Below are 25,293 nucleotides of genomic sequence, written 5' to 3'. Positions count from 1 at the left end.
CACATAGTCATGGTCCTTTATACCCTCCCTTGTCCCAAAGAGAGTTTTTATATAATTTAGGAAGTGATATGGGATCGCACATATATGAAAACGCTTGGGTAATGAGGTCAGGGGAAGTAGGAAGGGAAAGAAAGCCATGGAGTAAAGTGAGTACCTAAAATAACTGTTTGCAATTCTATAAACTTTACTAGAAGTGGCCTGAAATTTTGGGTCTGAGCTTAGCAACCAGTATAAAAAAAGGAAACACAGTTTGTTACACAACTGAATCCACATACATTTTTTTAACTCTAGTGCTAACTGTAGGGTTTGCTAGCTTTTCTAAAGACAGTTGAAGATCAGGCCTTTATCTAGAAATGTAATCCTCTCACCCCCTTGCATTACCTTGTTCCTTGCTTTGGGGGAAGTTAGACATAAACCTAGGATTTTACCAGGAAGAGAAAGCTGCCATAATTTCAAGGACTTCCTGTAGTAGTCTGTCTCTGTCTCTGTCTAACTCTGCCTCTGTCTATCTGTCCCTCTCTATATATCATCTGATCGTAACATCTGAGAAGCTATGGGGGAGTTTTATATTCTGGCAGCTGCCTACTCCTTAGAGTAGATGGTGGAAGATACATTTGATCAATGTGGAGTGCATCTTTAAATATTCATCATATGTTCTTTCTGAAGATGTTGCTAATGCTTTGGGGGATTTCATCAATAAAATTGCCTCTAGTTTTCAATGACATCTTTTATGGAATGTTATGACTCATTTTTCAACTAATGCAAAGCAGACTCCTGTCATAGTAATGAATAGTCTAGAATTTCTAGGCTTAAAATATTATTTTTTTGTTTTGGGGTATATTTCAATCTTCTAATTGAGAAGTAGACTCCTTCCTACTCAATGAAATGCTGTAATAGTAACAATAATATTAATAATAGATATTATACTCATCTAGACTGTCTTGCAAATTTCTTCTTCATAAATAAGGGGGAAACCATGTACGTCAGTGCAGAAAACATCTAACATCTGTGTTTCTCCCTACAATGTTAGAGGAAAATATTTTCTTCATTCTAGTTTTTATGAAAGTTTATTTATCCTCTGCTTCTAGGTCAGTTGGCTTAGAAACTATAAGGTGTGTCTCAGAAATGAGTGTGCTGAAAACTGGCAGGTGGGGGGAATGAAGCCTGCAGATCTGATTTCAGTTTTGGTTTCCTAGATCTGAGTTTACAGAAGTGACTTTTCTCTATGAAATGCTTTTTTAGTAAGTAATTAATTACTCTGCCCCTGTCTGGTCTGTTTGGTCAACATCCAAAGTTTTAAAATCTGTTCTTTGTTTGAGAGTTTTGAGGACTGCAGAGAGCCCTATTGTCTTGACTGCAAACTCCCAGGTATTCTGAGTGGATCCCTTTGGGATAATGATTTTCCTTGCCATTGGGAGCCTGCGGAGCTCCGGATAGGGAACAGCATATGCTGGTTTATCATTGGCCTTGCAGAGTGGACTAATCATCCATCTCTGTTTCTAAGTGTAAAGGAATGGCTTTCGGGGACTCTTATGCTAATGGCCTCTGGGTTAGTACTGTAGGGCTGACCAGGGTTAGATGGCCACATTGCAGGGATTTCTCTTTTTAAGGTCAGTCTCAGGGCCAGGTAGAGAATGGCCTGAGTGAGTTTTGACTAGCGACAAAACTAGTCAATGTTTTAAAGATTAACATCAAGTGCTAGCATTTATTGTGCATGCTCAATTAGCTTTTGGTTTCCACATTCCACTGTTGATTCACATGGTTTTATATGGTTTTTAAACGTTTATCTTGCACTTACTGTGTACCAGGCACTGTTCCAGGGGTTTTATATTAACTTATTCACTGCAATAATCCTCTGAGGTAGGTGCTACTATTATCTCCATTTTATAACAGAAGAAACTGAGGCACAGAGACGTTAAATAATGTGATTCTCTCTCTATATATATATATATGTTTAAATGTTTATGTATGTGTGTGTGTGTGTATATATATATATATATATATATATAAAACATATATCTATATTGATATATCCTATGGGTTATGGGTTCTGTTTCTCTGAAGAACCCTAAAACAATCAAGATTATAAAAATTAATGTCTGCTCTGCTCTCCATGCTGAGTTTTATTCCAGTAGCTTATTTAGTTGCTCAGGCTCCCTGTGAAGCCAGGTCCTAGGCCCTCAGTATGAGCGAACCCCCTCTTCTGTCCTGTGTCTCTTTCCTTATGCTGCCTCTCTGACCACCAGGCCAGTTCTTCTCAATTTTTTAAAAATCCCATTATTGCTCCCTTAAGGAACAACCTAGTTGTTCCCCTACCCCCTTGAAATTTTAATGCTGCAGATATACTGTATATCTGTGCTTTATAAATGAAAAGGACAACATCATATGTCATCAGAGAATAGCAAATTAAAACAGCAAGATACCACTACACATCTATTAAAATGGCCAAAATCCAGAACACTGATAACACCAAATGATGACAGGTATGTGTGGCAATAGGAAATCTCATTTGTTGCTGTTGGGAATGCAAAATGGGACAGACACTTGGGAAGGCAGTTTGGTGGTTTCTTACAAAACTAAACATACTCTTACCATACAACCCAGCAATTGCACGTCTTGGTATTTAGCCAGAGGAGTTGAAAACTTACAAAAACTTGCACACTGATGTTTGTAGCAGCTTTATTTGTAACTGCCAAAACCTGGAAGCAACCCAGATGTCCTTCAGTATATGAATGAATTAATAAATAAAATGTGGTGCGTCCAGACCATGGAACATTATTCAGTACAGAAAAGAATTGATATGTCAAGCAATGAAAAGACATGGAAGGATAGTAAGTACATATTATTAAGTGAAAGAAGCTAATCTGAAAAGGCTGCTTACTATATGATTCCAATTATATGATATCCTGGAAAAGACAGAACTATGGAGACAGCAAAAAGATCAGTGGTTCCCAGGAGTTAGGGGAGAAGGGAAGGATGAATCGGTGGAACACAGAGGATTTTAAGATAATAAAATTATTCTGTATACGATAATGGTGGATATATGTCTGTACATACACACACACACACACACACACACACACACACACGTATACATATATATATGGTATATATTTGCCAAAACCCATAGAATATACAACACTGACAGTGAACCCTAATGTAAAATACGGACATTGTGTGATGATGATGTGTCAGTGTACGTTCATCAGCTGTAACAAGCATATTGCTCTGGTGCTGGATATTAATAGTCTGTGCCTGCTTTTCAATTTTGCTGTGGACCTAAAACTGCTCTAAGAAGTAAGTCTTTCCTTTTTTATAACTCAGTGATTTTCCATTGTGTGTGTGTGTGTGTGTGTGTGTGTGTGTGCCACATCTTCATTATCCATTTGTCTATTGATGGACATTTGGGCTGCTTCCACTTCTTGGCTATTATTAATAACGCTGCCATAAACATAGGGGGGCATATATCTTTTTTGAATTTGTGTTTTCATTTTCTTTGGGTAAATACTCAATAGCAGAATTATTGGATGACATCGTACTTATGTTTTTAATTTTTTGATGAAACTTTATACTGTTTTCCACAATGGCTGTACTAATTTACATTCCCACCAACAGTGCATGGGGGTTCCTTGTCAACGCTTGTTGTTTCTTGTATTTTTGATACTGGCAATTCTCACAGGTGTAAAGTGATATTTCATTGTGGTTTTGATTTGCATTTCCCTGCTGATTAGTGATGTTGAGTATCTTTTCATGGGTCTGTTGTCCATCTGTATGTCTTTTTTGAAAAAACGTCTATTCATGTCCTCTGCCCATTTTTTAATAAACAAATAACAGAGTCAGACCTATAAATATAGAGAACAAACTTATGGCTGCTGGGGGTGGGGGGATAGGTTGGTGAGAGGATGCACAAAATTGGCAAAGGGGAGTAGGAGATCAGGCTTCAGTTATGGAATGAATAAGTCATGGGACTAAAATGCAGGCATAGAGAATGTAGTGGGTGGTATTGTAATAGCATTCATTGCATGGTAACAGATGGTGGCTCTGCTTGTGAGTATAGCATAGGCTATAGAGTTGTTGAATCAATATGTTGTACACCTGAAACAAATGTAACATTGTGTGTCAACTACACTAAAAAAAAAGTCTATAAAAAAAGGTACAACATTTTTTTTGCTCCCAAGAACCAATTTTCACTGCCTTGAAGGTGACAGTGCTCCAGTTGAGATGCATGATCTAGATTTGCATATATTGACTATTGGGATTTCTCATTATTTCACCCACCCTGTTGGCTCAATCCTGCTATTGCGTATGATTTTCTTGGGACAATTGTTTCCTGAAACAATCCTGCAGAAAATGGAAGCCAGTGATAAAGGACATGTTCAACTATTAATGCTTGTGGGTCCCGCACCTGGGCTAACAAGGAAGCTAGACTTTTACATTTACCAAGGTCAAAATGACTCCGCAAAACCTCAAAGCATGGGCTCTTAACTCTGCCCCAAGCACACATTGAACATCTGCTTCATTAAAGAAAATAACCAAAAAGGAGTATTTTGAACACAAAAGATAAGAAAAAGGAATAAACTTCCCTCGTTCCCAGAAGATTAAAGTCATACAACTCTGAATATACTAGAAACTTAAGAACCGCAACTTTCTGAAATGTCCTTTGTCTAATGATTTGTAACCTTTTATGTAAAAATGTATGTAACCTACACCAAATGTTCCCTTACCAGAGCACTCCCTTCTTTTTTTAAAAAAAAATTTAAAATTTAAATTGAGATAATTAACATATAATGTATTATTAGTTTCAGAGGTAGAGGTCAGTGATTCATCAGTCTTATATAACAACACCTAACACCCAGGGCTCATTTATCTGTAAATGGGAGGAAGAGGGCAGAGGGAGTGCAAGCTTGTGACTACTTTGTTTTCTGTTCTCTTCCCCTTCCTGAAGCAAGGAGATGGGAGAAGGGCAAGGAGTACAAGGAATTGTGTATGTATATGTATAGGTGGAGGGGTGGATGGAGGAAGAGAACAAAATATTTACCTTCCATATATATTTATTGATACCAAGATGAGGTAAGTGGCACATTGGTGTGGCTCCCTCGGTTTGATTTCCAAAAACTGAGGTGAGGCTTTTCCTTCCATATTCATCTTATTTAAATCTCTACTTTCACAGTGAATAAAGTAATTCACAATTCAGTATATTCATAAGGGTGATAGAATTAAAACAGATTTTATTGATATATAACCAGTTATGATGTGACAGTGGATACCGACTGAATATGTTAGTCTGAAAATGCATTTTTTAATTTATAATAATATTTTTTATTATATTATGTTAGTCACCATACAGTACATCCCAAGTTTTTGATGTAAAGTTCTATGATTCATTACTTGCATATAACACCCAGTGCACCATGCAATACATGCCCTCCTTAATACCCATCACCAGCCTATCCCATTCCCCCTCCGAAGCCCTCAGTTTGTTTCCCAGAGTCCATAAGCAAAATATATTTTAAAACATTAAACAAGCAACCCTGTTGTGTGCCAAACTCTGTGTGTAGACACATTTCATGCCCTCAAAAACCTTATAATTCATTCAGCGACATAAAAGCAAAATCTGTGATTTACAGGTAAGCCAACAATGTTATCAAAATGCCATGGGATAGACAGAGGGAATAAAATCATAGATCATGAATAAACATATGTGAGTTAATGTAGCTTCTTAAATTATTTCTATGTCATATGCTTGGGGCCCTTCAATGGAAAATCCTAGGTAGAAGGACACTCTTTCTATGTTCCCACCACTCCTGAGTGGACCCGAATAAACAGGTATCACTGGTATTTTAATTTTTTTCTCTGTTCCATATTCCATAGAGATTAGCTTGCCTTCGGCCTGACCAGTTAGACGACACAAGAGGTCTTTGACTTCTTTTTTTTTCCACACGTCTCCACTTGGCGAGAGAGAATTTACATTTTGTGCTTTATTGAAGTATTGCTCTGTCTCAGCCTTGCAAACAAGACTGTGGAGCCCCTTCTTCTTCCCCAGGTAAAACAGGGTGCTTGCCTGCTTGGACCTGCACATGCTTCTATACTGCCTCTTGAAGGTTCTGTTTAAGGATGAAACATACTTTTCCATGAGTTTGGAATCTTCATCTAGTTCTTGATTTTCTGGCCAGAACAGAAGGCAGGCCAAAAAATAAGGGTCTGGATATTGATAACTTGGTCCTATGGATAGCAATGCTTCTCGGAGCAGTTTTTTCAGTATGCTAAGTGGTTGGATGGACTTGGAGTGGGGTTTTAGACAATTAAGAATAATGTTGGCTAAAATGAAATTTAGTTTCTCCTTTGTCAGCTGCTTATTTTGGTTTTGCTTCAGGAGGAAAGAATATTTGTTCACTATATTTTCCATGTTGGTTGCAGCCTCTCTGTGATTTGGATTAAGATATTCCAGGAGTCCAGAAAACCTATCTGCTCTCAAAGCTTCTAGACCTTTCCTGAAACTCTCCTCTTGGAAAAACTGACTCTCTCTACTTTGTAGCAAACCCAAATCCAAACAGCAGAAAAGTTCCCCATATTTCCTGAAACAACGAGTGATTTTCTTGTTTAAGGAGATTTCTACTGTTTCTTTTTGGGTGTTCCTCATTTGCAAAAGAACAATATAATCATTAAAAAAGTCAAAGCACCTTTTCAAATCTGATTGTAAATTTTCTAAGTAGGATGTGAACTTGCTAAGGGCCAAATAATACTCACATTTTGGATTTGTGGGCGTCATCCCCTTTCCTGATAAAAAGTCTGCCATAGCTTTTTTAGATAATTCATTTTCTTTGAGGAAACAAGGTGTGAGCTGGAGAATCTGAATAGCATAAAGACCAACTTCTATTTCACCCACGAAACCGGCAGTGTTGTATGTGTCATATTTTCTTTGCAACTTCTGTGGTCCCCAGGGCTCCGTTTCGCAGGCTTTCCTCTCGGCTTGTTCTTGGGATTTTTTAAAAGCTTTTGAGGCGTTTTCAGCGGCTTCCAGGAGGCATATTAGATCATTAACTGTAATATCCTTGGCATTTTTCATTTCATCCAACCGCCATTTGATTCGACTTTTGTAGACTTGACCAAGTGTATCTGAGATATAGGAATTTTTAGGTGCTTTCTTTTTGGCCTCGTTTGCCCAATCTAGAGCAGTACTAAAATTCTTCTCTTTAATGTAGAAATATCTTGCTAAGGCCTGACAAATGAACGCATTTTGTGGGAATCGAAGAGTCCCAGCCATCAAGACCTTTTCAATTTCTTCGTTCTCTAAAGCTTCGATTAATGGGGCAAACAAAGTGTCTGTTTCATCCCCATACTCCTTGCGCTGTCTTGTAAGCAGAAGAGTTTGCACATCATGTTGAAATTTTTCTCTTCCTATTCCAGAAACATAGAATAAATCCTCCTTTAAGATCTTCAGTGCAATTTGACACTTATTCAAGTTATAGCTGTTTTCCAGTTCTTTCAGACAGAAGATGGCAATCAAAGGATGAATGATGCGCACACCTGTGTATCTCCCAAATTCTGCGACTTCTGTGTTTATTAGAAGTGTAGAATAGGCTCCCATCTTGTCGTCTAGGCTTTCGGGTTCCCAGGGGGTACTAGTGTATATGATTCCCAAAAATATTTCACACTGTGATACTGAGATTGTAGAATCAGTAACATAGGAGTTGAGTAAAGCCAGGAAAGAAATGAGCTGTCCTTCCTTGCTGTCCACATTCTGTCCTTTTAGGATATTCCGGACTACGTTTTCTATATATATTTCATTAAAATTGCTTTTCAAGATCATGAAGGAATAAAAGTTTTCACAGTTCTTGTGTTCCTTCTCAATTTCTTCCAGTTTGGCCTCAAAAGCTCTTTGTTCCTTGGGAGAAAGTTGGTAGGTTAGGGCAACACTGTCAGCTAATTTTGCAGTTTCGTCAGGATTCTGGGATCTCATGCAGTTTAGGATAATCACCAGTGTTTTTTCATATCTCAAACCCTTCTCTGCTAAAATGGAATCGATGGCATTCTGCAGGACATAAACGTTTTCCTGGTCTTCAAAATCATCCACAAGGAGAAGTACAGGAAAGTAATCTTCAGGGCTGGTTGCCTTATAGGTAATTAATTTGGTCACTTGTTCTACAATTTCTCCAAAATCCGTTGTTTTGTTTTTTAACACAGCACATCTAAAGCTTTTCTTTAGGTCCCAGAGAACATTCATAGCCAATGTAGTACCCCCACAGCCTGGATGGTGATAAAGATTGATAATTTTTGCAAATACTGGTTTAGGAGAGTCTGCCCAGCACTGGATCAGATCTTTAAGCTTTTCATAACTATCCCTTTTGACAAAAGCTGAAGAATAGTTTTCAGAAGAAAAATAGAAGTTCCACCAGGATACTTTGCCACCTCGATAAAAGTGTTCCTCTTTTGATGTCTTAAATTCTTGGAATTTAGATTCATCTTTCTCTATGTCTGTGTCTTTACACTCATTTTCACAGAGGATTTCCAGTGCAGTCAAGATATCCTCTTCCTTTTTCTCTAAGATAACTGAAGCAAATCCATGGGAGGGCAAAAATCTTCTTGATGACTGAGTCACTGGTTTTAGTTTAAGAATAGTACTGTTTATCAGTTCTAAATTTAAAGTCGAAATACTGTGGTTTGTTAATTCATCTGCTGCTGTCAGTCTTGTTTGTAGCAGATCCTTCCATCGTTGATAAATCTGTGAGTTTACACAGATACACAATATATTTTCCATTCCTTTGAGAGCTTGGTAGAAAGCACAGAAAGTTTCAATAAGGGGATCTCCTGGGCTTTCCACTGAAGAGAGTAATAGAAACACTACCAAAAATTTCCCTCTTGTCATTATATTTTCATCTGTGAGAAATAAAATCAGCTTTCTGACTTCAGAAGCTCTTTCTCTGTGCCATAAATGTGGTTCTAGAGGCTTATAGCTCTCATTTTTCAAGTCTGACCTGCCATTGCAGAAGATCCAGCTGGGCTGCTCATAAAGATTCAAACTAGAAATTTTCTCCCTTATGTTATTTGACTTTTCTTCAAACTGATTTGGAAAGTGAAGATTTGCTACTCGGCTTTTTTTGTAAGCTTTGACCACCCCCTTGCTCACAGATTCGGGATCAAACTCCAGCACAGCAAACCATTTCATTTCCTTTAGAAAATCTAAGTTCTTTGTTTGATTTGGATGGCATTTATTTGTTACAAGAATGTACCAGCTGTAGTATGAATTATCCAGTGAGTCTCGGTTGCCTATGAGAAGTTTCACCAGCTTTTGTCCTTCACTCTCCTTCTTATTTGCCTTCACCTCATATTCTTCTTCAGCCACTTTTCTAGATGCTGCTACTGACTTAAAATTTTGTGAAAATTCTTTGTAAGCTATAGCCCGTTGCTTGACATTGGCCAGGATATCCTTAGAGCTGGGCCCATCTCTCACAAACAGTGAAAGATCTTGGTTTGGTTTCCATGTTTCGTTTTTACAACTTTGCATCCTAATTAAGAAATATTTTTCTCCACATACAGAATATTTTGGAATAACATCTACTTCAATGACAAATCTGTCAGATGGTGTATTGTTCTGCAGTAGGACTTCCACAAACCTTGGCTCCCGAATGCACTTCTTGGCTTCATTGATCTCATTTCCTTCAAAGTATTGTCTGATCATTACATTAAAGTGGTCAATGAAGGCATCCTTACTGGTGACTTTCACACCAACAATTTGTCCATGGGGTTTGTTCTTGACTCCAAAATGGATAGTGCCATTGGTGCGTGAATTCATACAAGCTGATGCAAATCGGAAGACTTCATTGCTAAATTTCATCTTAATGTCCTTTTCTGTGGCTGCTTCTGTGTTTGTGAGGGCTTTGAACTCATGTATTGGGTCTATGAGATTGAGTGGGCCAGTTTCAGGTTGTAGAATACTATGTTCTATGTAACGTTGGCTGTTATGAAACTGATCAAAAGGATATGGCATACAAGTCAACTGTTCAGTTTCTGGCCTATCCTCATTTTGGTCTTCAGTGGTCACTCCTTCATTTAATGCATCTTCTTTCATAAGAATCGATTCTTGTTCTTTGGTATCTCTCATCTCTCTGAGATCATGATCATTATTGGATACCACTGATTTTTCCTCTTCCTTTTTCATCTTTTGTGGGTTTTTTGGGTGTTCTTTTTTGGAGGGTTTGGTATGATCTAATTGTCCAGAATCCTGATTGTTACTTTCAGAGGAGCTGTTATTCAATCTGTTATATGTACGTTTTATCAAAAGTGCCGGACCCCGTGGTAGCCCCATTTCTCTAAGATCATTTTCAGTTAATTCCTGCAGAACTAATCCAGTTACTTCTTCAGTGAGCAGAATCTGCCCATATTTTTCATCAATCTTAAGGTCTTTTGTTACCCATTGTTTCACATGCTCTTTGGTCCAGTCGTTGATAATTTCAGGTAGATTTACTTGTTCACTCATTTCAACTTGCAATTTTCTTCCTTAGAAAAAGTAATACAATAAGTATTTTAGTATTATACTTTATCATGGAAATCACATAGTCAATTACGTATGTAATTTGATATAAACAACACATACAAAATATTGTTCAAGGTTGACTTTTAAAGCCACTTGATACTTATTTTTAATGTTTTATAGTCCCAGTTAATGTCCTTATTTCCTAGATGATTATAATTGTGATTATGAAATGAGCAGTAGCTTCTAACTAGGGTGACATATATATTTTTTCATATAGTAATTTTCCTGTATAGGCTTAACTTGGTGAAAGTTGGGTTTTTGTAACTTAAACCCAGTATCTTAAGTAACACAGGCATTGGTGCCCATGGCTGAATATTGCAAATAAACTTTAAAATATAAAACTGGACAAGTGGGGGGGTGCCTGGCTGGCTCAGTCGGTAGAATGTGTGACTCTTGATCTCGGGGTTGTGAGTTTGAGTCCCAGATTGGGTGTAGAGATTAATTAAATAAATCTTAAAAAAAAAAACTGGATAAGTGGAGGTGGGTTGGGGAACAGGAACCTCCTTTCTCAACTAGGAAGAAGGCCATCTTTGTTACATAGTGATGAAGCAGCCAGTTAACTCATCACTCACTGTCTTTTGGAACTCAAGCTGTTAGGCTACCAAGGTGGAAAGAGATGTGGCAGCAAAATGGCACGATAATCAATTTGGTTGGCTAATTCTTGTGGCTCTCAGAGGTACCAAAAGAGTTAGCTGTAGTTCAAACAGGTCTGGCCTGAGTGAAATTAGATAAGAAAAATAGTATGAGTTTTAAAATTTGTTAAAACCATTTCAGCCTATGTAGCAACATTTTCCTAGATATGTCTTCTGAGGCAAGTGAAACAAAAGCAAAAATAAACTATTGGGAATTTATCAAAATAAAAAGCCTCTGCACAGCAAAATAAACAATAAAAAAATTTAAAAGATAACCTATTGAATGGGAGAAGATATTTGCAAATGACATATCTGATAAAGGGTTCATATCCAAAATATATAAAGAGCTTATACAACTCATTACCAAAAAAACAAATAATTTAATTAAAAATGGGCAGAAGACATGACTAGACATTTCTCCAAAGAAGACATACAGATGGCCAACAGACACATGAAAAGATGCTCACCAACATCAGGGAAATGCAAATCAAAACTATAATGAGAAAGAAGAGAAAGATGGCAGCAGAGAAGGAGGACTCTAGGTTTGTCACATCCCACAAACACAACTGGATAATTATCAAATTATCCTAAATACCCCAGGAATCAACCTAAAACAGCAGAATACACATTTTTCTCAAGTGCATACGTAACATTCTCCAGAACAGATCACATATTAGGTCACAAAACAGATCTCAACAAATACAAAAAGACTGAAATTATACCGTGCACCTGACCACAACATTATGAACATAGAAGTTAACCACAAGAAAAAAACTGGAAAAACCACAAATACATGGAGGTTAAACAACATGCTACTAAACAATGAATGGGTTAATCAGGAAATCAAAGAAGAAATTAAAAAATACATGGGAACAAATGAAAATGAAAACACACAGTCCAAAACCTTTGAGATGCAGTAAAAGTGGTCCTACGAGGGAAGTATATAGCAATACAAGCTTATCTCAAAAAGCAAGAAAAATCTCAAATAAACAACCTAACCGTACACCTAAAGGAGCTAGAAAAATAACAACAAACAAAGCCTAAAGCCACCAGAAGGAAGGACATAATAAAGATTAGAGCAGAAATAAATGATATAGAAACTAAAAACACAATAGAACAGATCAATGAAACCAGGAGCTGGTTTTTTGAAAAAGTTAGTAAAATTAATAAATAAAATGAACCTTTAGCCAGACTTATCAAAAAGAAAACAAAAAGGACCTTAATTGTTCACCATGATCAAGTGAGATTTATTCCTGGGTTGCAAGGTAGTTCAATATTTGCAAATTAATTTGCATGATACATCACATTAATAAAGGAATGGATACCTGAGGCAACTGTGTGGCTCAGTCAGTTAAGTGTCTGACTCTTGATTTCAGCTCAGGTTATGGTCTCAGGGTTGTAAGATCCAGCCCTGCATAGGGCTCTGAGCAGGCATGGAGCCTGCTTAAGATTCTCTTCCACCCCTCCCCCTACCTCCCCCCTCCACAAGAAAGGAATGGATTAAGAACCATATGATCATTTCAATAGATGCAAAAAAGCACTTGACGGTGTACAACATCCATTCATGATAAAAACTCTCAACAAAGTAGGTTTTGAAGGAACATACCTCAACATAATAAAGGCCATATATGAAAAACCCACAACTAATATCATCCTCAAACTCTCCATGGTCAGGAACAAGACAGGGATGTCCACACTCACCACTGTTATTTAACATAGTACTGGAAGTCCTAGCCACAACAATCAGACAGCACAAAGAAATAAAAGGGATTCAAATCTGTAAGAAAGAAGTAAGACTTTCACTCTTTGCAGATGACATGATACTCTATACAGAAAACCTGAAAGACTCCACCAAAAAACTGCTAGAACTGATACACGAATTCAGTAGAGTTGCAGAAATCAAAGTACAGAAATCTGTTGCATTTCTATACAGCAATAATGAAGCAGCAGAAAGAGGAATTAAGGAATCAATCCCATTTACACCAAAAACAATAAGATACCCAGGAATAAACCTAAACAAAGAGGTGAAAAAATTGTACTCTGAAAAGTATAAAATACTGATGAAAGAAATTGAAGGTGATACAAAGAAATGGAAGACATTCCATGCTCATGGATTGGAAAAACAAAGTTTGTTAAAATGTCTATAATACCCAAAGGAATCTACACATTTAATGCAGTCCCTATGAAAATAGCAACAGCATTTTTCACAGAACTAGAACTAACAATCCTAAAATTTGTATGGAACACAAAAGACCCCAAATAGTCAAAGAAACCTTGTAAAAGAAAAGTAAAGCTGGAGGCATCACAATTCTGGACTTAAAGTTATATTACAAAGCTATAGTGATCAAAACAGTAATGGTACTAGCACAAAAATAAACACATAGATCAGTGGAACAGAGTAGAAAACCCAGAAATGAACCCACAACTATATGGTCAATTAATCTTCAAAAAAGCAGGAAAGAATATCCAGTGGGAAAAAGTCTCTTAAACAAATGGTGTTGGGAAAACTGGATAGCTACATGCGAAAGAATGAAATTGAACCACTTTCTTACACCAAACAAGAATAAATTCAAAATGGATTAAAGACCAAAATGTGAGACCTGTAACCACAAAAAATCCTGGAGGAGAACACAGGCAGTAACCTCTCTGACATCAGCTGTAGCAACTTCTTTCTAGGTATGTCTCCTGAGGCAAAGGAAACAAAAGCAAAAATAAACTACTGGGACTTCATCTTTCACACACTGAAGGAAACAATCAACAAAACTAAAAGACAACCTACTGAATGGAAGAAGACATATCTGATAAAAGGTTAGTATCCAAAACATATAAAGAACTTACAGAGCTCAACACTGAAAAAATGAATAATCTAGTTAAAAATGGGCAAAAGACATGAATAGACATATTTCCAAAGAAAACATCCAGATGGCCAACAGACACATGAAAAGATGCTCAACATCACTGATCATCAAGAAATACGTTTCAAAACTACAATGAGATATCCCCTCACACCTGTCAGAATGGTTAAAATCAACAACCCAAGAAACAGGTCAGGATGTGGAAATAGGGGAACCCTCTTAAAACGCTGGTGGGAATGCAAATTGGTGCAGCTACTCTGGAAAACAGTATGGAGGTTCCTCAAAAAATTAAAAATTAGAACTACTATATAATCCAATAATTCCATTACTGGGTATTTACCCAAAGAATATGAAAACACTAATTTGAAAAGATAGATGCACCCCTATGTTTATTGCAGCATTACTTCTAAGAGCCGAATTATGGAAGCAACCAAGTGTCCACTGATTAGATGAATGGATAAAGAATATGTGTGTATATGTGGTATATACACACAATGGAATATTACTTGGTCATAAAAAAGAATAAGATCTTGCCATTTGCAACAACATGGATAAATCTAGAGGGTATAATGCCAAGTGAGACAAATCAAAGAGAAACAAATACAATATGATTTCACTCATATGTGGAATTTAAGAAACAAAACAAAAGAACAAGGTAAAAAGAGACAAACAAAGAAAAACAGACTCTTAACTATAGAGAACAAACTGATGGTTACTAGAAGGGAGGTTGGTTGGGGGGAATGGGTAAAATAGGTGATGGGGGATGAAGAGCACACTTATCATGATGAGTGCTGAGTCATGTACAGAGTTGTTGAAAATTACTCTATTATACACCTGAAACTAATGTAACACTGTATGTTAAGTATACTGTAATCAAACTAAAATTAAAAACAAACAAACAAATAAACAATTTCAGCCTAAATCATTGATGTGAGAGTAATTCAGTTCCCACAGTTACATACTTTGCAGAGTTGCAAGAACTTAGTATCCCGGAACACCCTGGAGCAGGGATTCTCAACTTGGGCTGAGCATTAGAATCACCTGAGACTCCACATCCTGATAATTTAATTGGCTGAGAGAGTGGGAGGAGAGTTCAAGCATTAGTACTTTTCAAAATCTGTTGGTGTCATTCTCTTGTGCAGATGAGGTTGACAGCAGTTCTCTACACGTAGTGTCCAGATCAACAGCATTAGCACCACTGGGAAGCTTTGAAAAAATGTAAATTCTCAGGTCCCACCCCCGACCTAGTGAATCAGCATTAAAAAGGAAATCAATAGAGTGGTTTAAATAAAGGAAAACAAGAAGTGAAAATATTATAAGGATAAATAGATTAAAAGCATTAAGTATCAAACAAAACAAAAATATTAAACTATAAAGAGAAAATACAAACATTTTAAAAGATTTGTAATTTTTTTAAATGAAAGATTTGAAAGATCCTAGTTTAAAAAAAGATCGTTTTACATGAAAGATTTAAAGATCCTAGGTTTTTATATAACAAGTCACAAAGTCTAGCCAAACTGTAAATTTGACCCATCTGTGTTTGGGGTTTCTTGCAGAAGCTTTTCCAGAGGGTTTTCTTGGGGTCATATGTGAAGGATGAGCTAAACTGAGGCCTCAGCCTATAGCCTATACCAGCCAGAGAAGAAACGCATGCTAGTCATTTATGGTGTGAATACCATAAACACTTTAGAATAATTTATCCCGTCTATACGCATGCTACTGCCGGGCATAGCAGTTTCTGCTTGCTTGCATAAAACTTTCCCAGTGCCTTAGTGTCTTGAATCCTCTTAGTCACTTTGGCTTCATTCTGCAGGACACACCTAGTCCTGAGCCAATTAGCAGAACTATAAGCAACCGGCACAATGAACATTATAAACATATTTCAGATTATCAATTCCATTCACTTACAGTGTAGTTGGAAGGGGTCTTAGAATTAGCATACATATCACAACCAGAGATAAATATCACTTGTTTGTTCACTTGACAAATATTTATTAGGCACCTATCAGGCATCATGCTCAAGAAAACTAGTGGTGACCAAAAGAGATGTGAAGTTCTTTCATAGGACTAAAAGTCCATTGGGGAAAATTTTAAAAAGAAGGAAGAACCATACACACATATATTCAAAACAGTTTATCATGACAAACTGTGATAGTGCTTTGTGTAAGAAACGATAAGGGGCAAAGGACTGGGATCTGTGAGGAGGAGTGTCACTAGGAGGAAAGTGGGGACACTGGGCAGGTGAAGTTAAAGTGGAGCTTCTGGAGTAGGGTAGGAGGAAGGTAGAGGGAGCAAGTCTGGGGGACAGAGTGAAGGGAATAAGGAATAGTCTACCTGGTAGAATTTCCAAAGGCCTATCTAGTGGGTCCAAGGAGATGGGTGAGGTGGTGCTCTGCAGTGGGCTGTCCCTGCGTCTGCCCCCAGAGCCAGGTGCTGGGCCTGCCAAAGAGAATTCCTGGGCAGGGGGAATTACCAACCAGGACATGACTCCTTGAACCCAGGAGCCTGGAGGCTCATCCCTGATCCTCCTGTCTCCTCTGCAGAGTCCCTAAGTGTCACCTCAGATAAGACTGAAGGAGAGGTTCTGCCTTACCTCTTTACAAACACTATATGGAGCCAATAGGATAAGCAGTTATTAATAAGCATATTCTTAATGAAAGATTTTTTGAAGTCACTTTGGAGAAAAGGCTGAATAAAAAATGATTACTGTATTATTTTTAAATTTAGTCTTAAAATGTTTCATACCTTAACAATTTGCTGAATACTTGCTTTTTATATATTTTAATATATTTTGACCTGCTTTCTGCAGGCAGCTGAGGGGAAGAGGCACTCATGCCCTCAGACACTATTCTCATCACAATTTTTGGTGGCTCCATAGACACCTAGATGATCCTTCAATATACTGGCATTTCTCCATCATGACTGCTTCTCGTCCAATGATCTTAACCTCCCCCCCAAATCCACTGCTATGGTCACACCATTGACCTTATCACAAACTGTCATGCGTTGATTTGTGACCCCCTCCACACAAACTTATGTGTTTGTGATAGGTGAAATGGGGTCATTTATGTCAAGGGGTTTAAGATGGAGCCAGGAGGCCATTAAGGAGATGGGCCTTATGCATGTCCTCACTGGTAGAACCATGAACTTTTAAACTGGGCCAAATAGAAAATATTCCAAGGACTCAGTCCTAACACTTGCAATTTGCTACTTGCTAGCAAGACGTTTTCTTAGTGATAGCCTTAGCAATCAATTATATTCAATCAAGATGAGTTTTCTGCCCCAACACCAATCAAAAATTCTTTGTAAGCAACGTATATAGGCATTCCCTTTTTTTTAAATTAAAGATTTTATTTATTTATTTGACAGAGAGAGACAGGCAGCGAGAGAGGGAACACAAGCAGGGGGAGTGGGAGAGGAAGAAGCAGGCTCATAGCGGAGGAGCCTGATGTGGGGCTCGATCCCATAACGCCGGGATCACGCCCTGAGCCAAAGGCAGACGCTTAACGACTGTGCCACCCAGGTGCCCCTAGGCATTCCCTTTTTGCCTGACTTTTGCTTGGTGGGACACTATCTGGGTTGCTACCCAAATCTGTGTACCCCAAATTGCAACTCTTTGATCCCAAATAAACTCTCTTGCTTAATGATCACCTCCCGCCAAGTTTAGGTTGTTGTGATGAAGTCCTAGCCCCAGTACCTTGGAATGTGACCTTTTGGAACATAGGGTCATTGCAGATGTTAACATGAAGCTGTTAGAATGAGCCCTAATTCAATATGACCAGTATCTTTATAGGAAAGTGAAATTTAGCCACAGAGGTTCACACACATACAGTGAGAATGCCACGTGCAGAAGAAGGCAGAGATTGGGGTGATCTATAAGCCAAGGAATGCCAGAGATCGCCAGCAAACCACCAGAAACTAAAGGAGAGACAGGGAATTCTTCTCTTTCACAGCTCACAGAAGGAACCAACCCCACCAACATCTTGATGTTGAGGACTTCCAGCCTCCAGAACTGTGAGACAATACATTTCTGTGGTTTAAGCCACGTAGTTTGTGGTACTTTGTTACAGCAACCCTAGCAAACTAATAGAATCACCAATGGCTACAAGCCTTCCAGCATCTCAGATTCAAATATCTCCCTCACCAGGATCTCCTGCCCCTTAGACTCACTATGTTTATTTTTTTTTTAAGATTTTATTTATTTATTTGAGAGAGAGAGATAGAAGGAGCAGGGGGAGCAGGGGGAGAGGGAGAGAGAGAATCTCAAGCAGACTCCGCACCTAGCAGGGAGCCCCACATGGGGCTGGATCTCACGACCCTGAGATCATGACCTGAACCGAAATCAAGAGTCAGATGTTCAGTCGGGTGACTGAGTCACCCAGGCGCTCCTAGACTCACTGCCTTTAGTGCTCAAATTCTAATATTTCTTTAACACCAAGACCCATAACTCAACGATTCTGGATTCTATTACTTTCTCACTCCCGTCCCCCTGCCCCTGCATCTCCTCACTGCCTCTCCCTTGTAACTAGCTTGATTTTTTTTTTTTTTTGTTCATTCATTATAATCACTTGCTTTCTCCTCCCTCCACTTGTACTCTGCCCATGTCAGGAACATGGCTGGACAATGACCTTCTATACCCGACTGGTCTCACTTTAAAGTCATGACCACTGTCTTCCAGCAGGCTGTTAGTGCTTTGAGCTACCATACTGTTTCCTGCTGTATTCATTCTCTCATTGTCCTAAACTATTTTACACATTCTCCTCTCTCATCAAATCTCCAACACCTCCTCAACATTGTCACTTTCCGCTGTAACCCTACTTCCTACTGCAACTTGGAAATTGAAGCAATCAGAAAAGAGCTTCCCTGAGCTCTTAAAACCATATCTACCCCTGTTCTGTTTCTTGACTTTTCTTCTGTTACTAGGTCCATACATTCTATCTTAGTTTCTGTTCTCTTAATTGACTGTCCGTACCTCTTGCTCTGGAGAGGAGGCCTCTTCTCTGGAGATGCTCTCATCACTCTCCACAGACTTGTTCTGTCCAAGTCTGTGGCAATATCTTCTCTTAGTCAGAGTCCTCTCTCACCTTGTCCTCTGGGTGCCCCAAATATTGTAAGGAAGAGCTGTAGATTTTCTCTTCTGATTTAGCCAGTGATTACAGCAATTCCACTAGACCCCAGCACTCTCCAAGAAGGAACACATGAAGGGTTTCCTGCTTATCAGCTACTAGATGCCCAGAGACACACATGTGTATGTGTAATGTGGGGATGGTGGAAGGGCTTGTCTTTGTGGTACCTCCCAGGGAGGTGACGTCCCCCTCATTTCTCTTAATTGTTTGAATTCTGTCGGAACCACAGGGAGATGGGAGCACTCTTCTCAAATTGGAATGGCATTTGTTCTCCCCAAATCTGTCTTTTTATCTCTATTTCACAGGTTGCCCCATTGTTCAAAGACGAAGACCCTTTATAACATCAAAACATTTCTTAGCTGCTAACTGCTATGATGGGAGCTGAGAAGATACATAATGATTTGAAGTTACTATATATTTGGTAACACTTTCACATGAATTTTGCACTCTGTCAGTTATACAAGCATCTTATAGAGTCTATAATCCATATTTGGCTGGAACTATGTATTTAATTCAAGGCGACCATTATTTGGGCAAAAACATTTTAATAATGCTTTAGTATAACTCTGTGGCCCAATCCGTGTCTTCAACCTTGTTTGGGGTGATGATTTGTAAATATTTATATAGAACTTTAATGTATTTCACTGTTCTGAGGCTTACAAAGACCTTTCATGAACATTCTTTGATAGATTTACATCCTGGAATATTGGCATATTTTTTAAACATGAGGGACATTTATGTTTGGCAAGAGGCTACATAGTGTAAATAAAGGGGGAGGGGTTGTGATCAGGAAAACAGTATCGTGATTAAATGTGTCTCCTCTCAGCCAACCTGTTTTCATTGTATAAGTGCATGGGACCAGAACCAGTGTTGTCTTGGTTGGCATTTGGTTTTGTTCTGCTTCTTCAAAAGAAAAGCACATGAAACCTGTATGTCTAAAATGGATAAAGGTGTTGCTCTGCTTTCAGTTGGGGAAAAGACCTCTACCTTATCTCCTTTATTCTGTTCTGGGAAAATTTTGAACCCTGGAGTTCTCCTTATGAGTACTTGATTTCAGACCCATTCCTTAAGGACTTTTATTTTCTTTCTTTGGGGCTGATTAGGAAGGCTCAAACCAGCAGCTTTTAGGGCAAGCACTGGTGCCTACTCCAGGAAGCTGGGCCTCAGCAGCCCACAGGTATCTTTGCCTCTAGGAAAGAAGGCTCACAATCGGAGACCAGAAGGCCTACACCTGTTCCGATGTTCTTCAGAGCTGAAACTGCCAAGCAAGTTAGTGACATTTTCTGGAAGTGCATGTTGAAATGATGTATTTCTTCCCATAGTCTTTGTACAAGCTTGTTGTGAAGGAAGGCCTTAAATAAAATAACTGATCTTTAACATTTTATATCATCTTGAGTTTATAGGAGAGTTTGCCATAGCTGCACACGGTTACAATTTTCTACACAGATTGGTATGCTTCAAGTCCTGATCCTCTGATCTACATTTTACTTAGGTCTTTCTAGCCTCATCTCCAGAGTGCTCCAACTCTAGAAACACTCTGCACCATAGTTGCTAGAAGGTTTCTTTTTTTCTTTCTTCTTCTTCTTCTTTTTTTTTTTTTTTTTTTTAAGATTTATATATTCATTTGACAGAGAGGGAGATCAGGGGAAGGGGCAGAGGGAGAGGGAGAGAAGGAGTCAGACTCCCTGCTGAGTGAGGAGCAGGACCCCACCCTGTGACCCTCGGAGATCACAACCTGAGCCAAAATTGAGTCCAACACCCAACTGACTGAGCCACCCATTTTTAAAGACTTCTATGGTCAGTGCAAGTTACATCTAATGATATATGTGAAAACGGCAAGATTCTCGTTCCTTTTAGAATCGTTCATTAGAAATAGCTCATGTACACTTGAAAATATATTCACTTTCAAAGTTCTGCTTTAGTTTTTAGAATTTGTTTTTAAAGAAAGCTTTTAAAACAAGTTGATGAAGCAGGTATCTATAATGATTAGAAACTTACCAAGGCTTTTCTGAAAACTTCCTTTTTACATCAGCAACTTGAAATAGGTCTTTATGAGGTTCTTTGATCTCAAGCTGTTAGATTAGTTGCCTTTTCTTGAAAATTTGCAGGAGTCATGTCCTGGAAATCATCTATGTATGAGGAAGTAAAGATGTAGGCAGAACAGATCTGGCCCTTTTCCAGTTTTGCCTTTTGTTGAGAATCTGTTACCTCAAAAAAAAAAATGATATCACAGAAGATTAAAATGTAATTGATTGGACTGTTGCTTAGGAAGTGTTTATGAGACAGATTTTCCCAACTTTCTATTGTGAAAAATTTCAAACATATAGAAGATTTGAAAGAATAATGAAAAGAACATCCTCCACAGAGATGGTATCTCTTCCTATATTTAAATACTTTTTAATATTTAATTAATTAAAAAATTAATTAAAAAATTAATATTTAAATACTAAATAAATTAGATAAACATCCAAAAATATGTTGCAGGCATTCTCTTTCCTCCCACATTCCACATTCAGTGTGGAGCAAGTCTGTAGGTAGGTGGTCTCTTCAAAACACGTCCCACGTCTGACCACCAACCACCACCTCCACTGCTACCAACCCGGCCAAGCCCCCACCTCTCTCCTGGATGACAAGAGTGGCTCCCTCATTTGTTTCCCTCTTGCTATTATTGATCCTGCTGGGAACTTCCCCAAAATAGCAGCCAGAGTGACCCTGTCCAAATGTAAAAAAAAATGCCAGTATTCTTTCAATCCCCCCAGTGGCTTTCCATTTGACACAGAGTGAAAGCCCAGCTCCTTATTATAAACTATAAGGCCTCACATTACCTGGCACCCTGCTACCCCTCTGGTATTACATCTTGCTTTCATTTCCCTTTCTAAAGCTGGTCCGGCCCCCTGGTTGTTCCTTGCAGGCAGAACCTGCTTCTGCTTCTAGCCTTCTGCTCGGTTTGTCTCCCTGGGAGGTCCCTGGATACCTGTGGGGCTCCTCCCTCCCTTCTCTCAGGCCTTTCATCTCCTATCTTCTTCTCACTGAGGCATCTTTGGCCAGCCTGCAGAAAACTTCATTCCATCTCCAAAGTTTCTGATCTCTCCTCTGGTTTCTTTCTTTTTTTTTCCCTTCCTTTAAATATATATACTTAGGATTTATCACAATAAAGTATTCCACATATTTCTACCTATTTATCTTGTTTCTTTTTCTGTCCATACCCATTATTCTGTGTACTTCAGGAGGACAAGGATTTTGTTCATTTTGTTCACTATTTTACAGTGCCTAGCACAGAGTAGCTGCTTAACAAAAATTTGTTGAATGAATAACATTTTCTCAGGGTAGTTTAAAATAAGGACTTTTTGAAAACTCTTGAGTTAGCAATGTCTGGACAAAAGGACCAAAGGATTGTGCTCATTTCACTAGGGCAATTCTTTCACTTGGCTTGAATCCCAGACAGAAATCTAAGAATATTTGTTTACTGTGTCGCTCATTAGGCAAGAACTAACTCTAGCTTCAATCATCTGGTCACAAAGAAGTGAAAGGAAATTTTGTCAAAAGGAAAGAAAACTTAATAAATATGTGTCTCCTGCAGTCCTTCTAGGCACCCCAGTTTCACAACATCCTGAATCATTTCTGCTGTGTCACTCACAGTTCCCAAATAAGGTCATTTCTCATAACGGGCTGGGCCTCTCTTCTGGGTCCTCAGTGTCAGAGCCTCAGCACCTCTGCTGTTCTCATTTGCTGCTGGTGCTCTGGAGAGCTGATCTCCTGGCAAGGGCCTTACCCATTTCCACAGACGTGCTCTGTTCAGCTCTGCTGCGAGATCTTCTCTTAGCCAGAGTCCTCTTGCAGTATGTTAACCATCTACCCCCTCTCTGAATATCCCTAAAGACCAAGAGGACAGACTCCAGAGTCTCTCTTTTGTTTTAGACAGTGATTATAGCAATTCCAATAAGGCCCAACAGTCTACAGTTTTTTTTGTTGTCGTTGTTTTTTAATTTTTAGTAAGCTCTACACTCAACGTGGGGCTCCAACTCCCAACCCAGAGATCAAGAGTTGCATGCTCTTCCAACTGAGCCAGCCAGGTACCCCTTTTAAATTTGTTTTAAAGTTTATTTATTTCATTTTTTTAAGGCTTAACATGCTAGAAATGAAGCAGCACATCAGGAATTTCCCTCTGCAGCTTTCAGGCCTCTATACACAGCCAGTGACTCACTGCGTGCTGTGTTCAGTGCCGCAAGGGGGGAGTTTTGTGCCACCTAATAGATGGCAGCTTTCTCTCACTTCTTTTTGTTCAGATTCTACCAAGAGATCCCAGGGAGATAGATATACTCTTCTCAGATAAGGTCACAGACATTTATTCCCCAAATCTGGAGTCTTCCTTTGTTAAATGGAAAAATCAGCAATACCTTGTCTTAATATGATATACTAAACTCTTTAATAATGTCCTTGGTCTATTAGAATGTCAAAAGTTTCTCAACCTCCCTCTCCTGTTCATGACAGCAGTTGTGAACATATAACAATTTGAACCTATTATATTCGATAATATTTTTAAAGTAGTTTATACTCTATCAGTTATAAGAGCATCTGCATATATATTGTTGGAGCTAAGTAAAGATCAAAATGACTGATGTGGACAAATTCTGAGGCTGACTTGACATAACTCTTGGCTTCCTAGGGGCCCTCATCTTCCTGTTTTGAAACAATTATAAACACACATCTTATTAGTAATAACATTAATTATTGGCAAAGGAGTTATAGGATGCCATTCTCCAGCAACTACTCCTGTTTTCTCTCTTTAGTTATTGAACAAGAAGCACCGAATCATCCAAACACGGTCGAGCACTGGTGCCCACCCACCCTCATCTCAGGGGGGTCCTCCGAGCACCCCAGATATCAATGCCCTGAGGAATTCTGTTCTGCAGGACTCTTAGAGCTGATGCTAGGGGAGAGATGTTGTAGAATCCTGATGTTAATCTGGGAGGGCTATACACACCCCCTCTACAGGTCTGACGAAATGAAACTACACACAAGCAAGTTAAGTTTCATTTCCCGAAGTTAAGTTTCTATTTCAGTTTTTAACCAGATTGCTGTAAAAAATGAATGTGAAGGGAATTCTAACAAAGAAAAATAACACTTCGGAGAGTATTATCTTTGACTAACCATAAAACTTCTAATAACATCTTAAGTTATGGAAGACAGAATTTTGTATAATTGCACATAACCACAGGTTCCTTTACAACCTTTAACGTTTATATTCCTGAACTTTGCATTGTTTCTCTGTTGTCTTTCCCACTGCCCTATACGACCCGGAAAGCTCACCACTCCAAGTACACGTAACGGTACATTTCTTTTTAGAGGAACATTTGCAAAGTTAGCCTCAGTTTAATATGTTGGTACACATGTGTTTATATAAAAAGTACAGCTGGAATTTAAAAAAAAATAGCTGTCCCATAGGCAGAAAATATAAAGGTTTAATGATGCAGCAACTTACCAAGATTTTTCTGAAAACTTCCTTCTTTTTATATCAGGAAATTGAAGCAGTTGATTTTAACCTTCGTTTTCTTAATCCTATCCTGATGGCCAGGAGACAAAAGATTGTAAGATCCTTTTGAAAAACTAAGCAATTAAGTTGTGGAGTTCTCTGGTCTCCCGATACTCTGACTCCTCTGAGGGTGTGTAAGGTCTGCAGTGAAGAAACAGAATGAGGAAGTAGAAATGCAGGGAGTTTCACTTTTGCTTAAGAATGATTTATTTGGATTTGGAAGGATGTAAAATATCAGAAAGTTAACATCACAGAAAATTATCAAAAAATTTGAACCATTGCTTAGAAACTGTTCATCAGACAGAATTTTAAGTCATAAAAGTTAAGAAATTGCAGTGGGAAAACACTTACAGAAAAAAAAATAAACATTAAAATCTCAATGTGATCTAAGTGCCTATTATGGGATGAATTGTGCTCCTCCAAAATTCATATGTTGAATTCCTAATAGAATGTGACTGTATTTGGAGATTGGGTCTTTAAAGAGACAGGTAAATTGAAAGGAGGACACTAGGGTGGACTCTAATCTAACACGTCTGGTGTCTTTGTAAGGAGAGATTAGGACACAGACAAACAAACAGAAACAGAAAAGACCACGTGAAAATACAGGGAGAAG

The 25,293-nt window shown here is 38.4% G+C and overlaps 1 protein-coding gene across 3 annotated transcripts; it reads right to left on the bottom strand.

Annotated features, from left to right (window-relative positions):
- Positions 1–5,211: 5,211 nt before the first annotated feature.
- Positions 5,212–24,836, bottom strand: SAMD9L (sterile alpha motif domain containing 9 like). Of its 3 annotated transcripts, XM_040644273.1 has the most exons (4): positions 24,630–24,836; positions 22,920–23,020; positions 21,146–21,348; positions 5,212–10,497 (listed from the first exon to the last, which is right to left on the bottom strand). In XM_040644273.1, the coding sequence occupies exon 4, from the start codon at positions 10,475–10,477 to the stop codon at positions 5,720–5,722; it is 4,758 nt and encodes a 1,585-aa protein (XP_040500207.1). In that variant the 5' UTR covers positions 10,478–10,497; positions 21,146–21,348; positions 22,920–23,020; positions 24,630–24,836; the 3' UTR covers positions 5,212–5,719. The 3 variants fall into 3 exon arrangements, with proteins under 3 accessions (XP_040500207.1, XP_008684459.2, XP_040500206.1); XM_008686237.2 differs by lacking the exon at positions 22,920–23,020 and having other exon boundaries at positions 21,146–21,355; XM_040644272.1 differs by lacking the exon at positions 22,920–23,020.
- Positions 24,837–25,293: the final 457 nt, after the last annotated feature.

The sequence above is a fragment of the Ursus maritimus genome, unplaced genomic scaffold (assembly GCF_017311325.1).
Source record: "Ursus maritimus isolate PB19 unplaced genomic scaffold, ASM1731132v1 scaffold_3, whole genome shotgun sequence".
NCBI lineage: Eukaryota > Metazoa > Chordata > Mammalia > Carnivora > Ursidae > Ursus > Ursus maritimus.
This window is presented reverse-complemented; position numbering and strand designations above follow the sequence as displayed.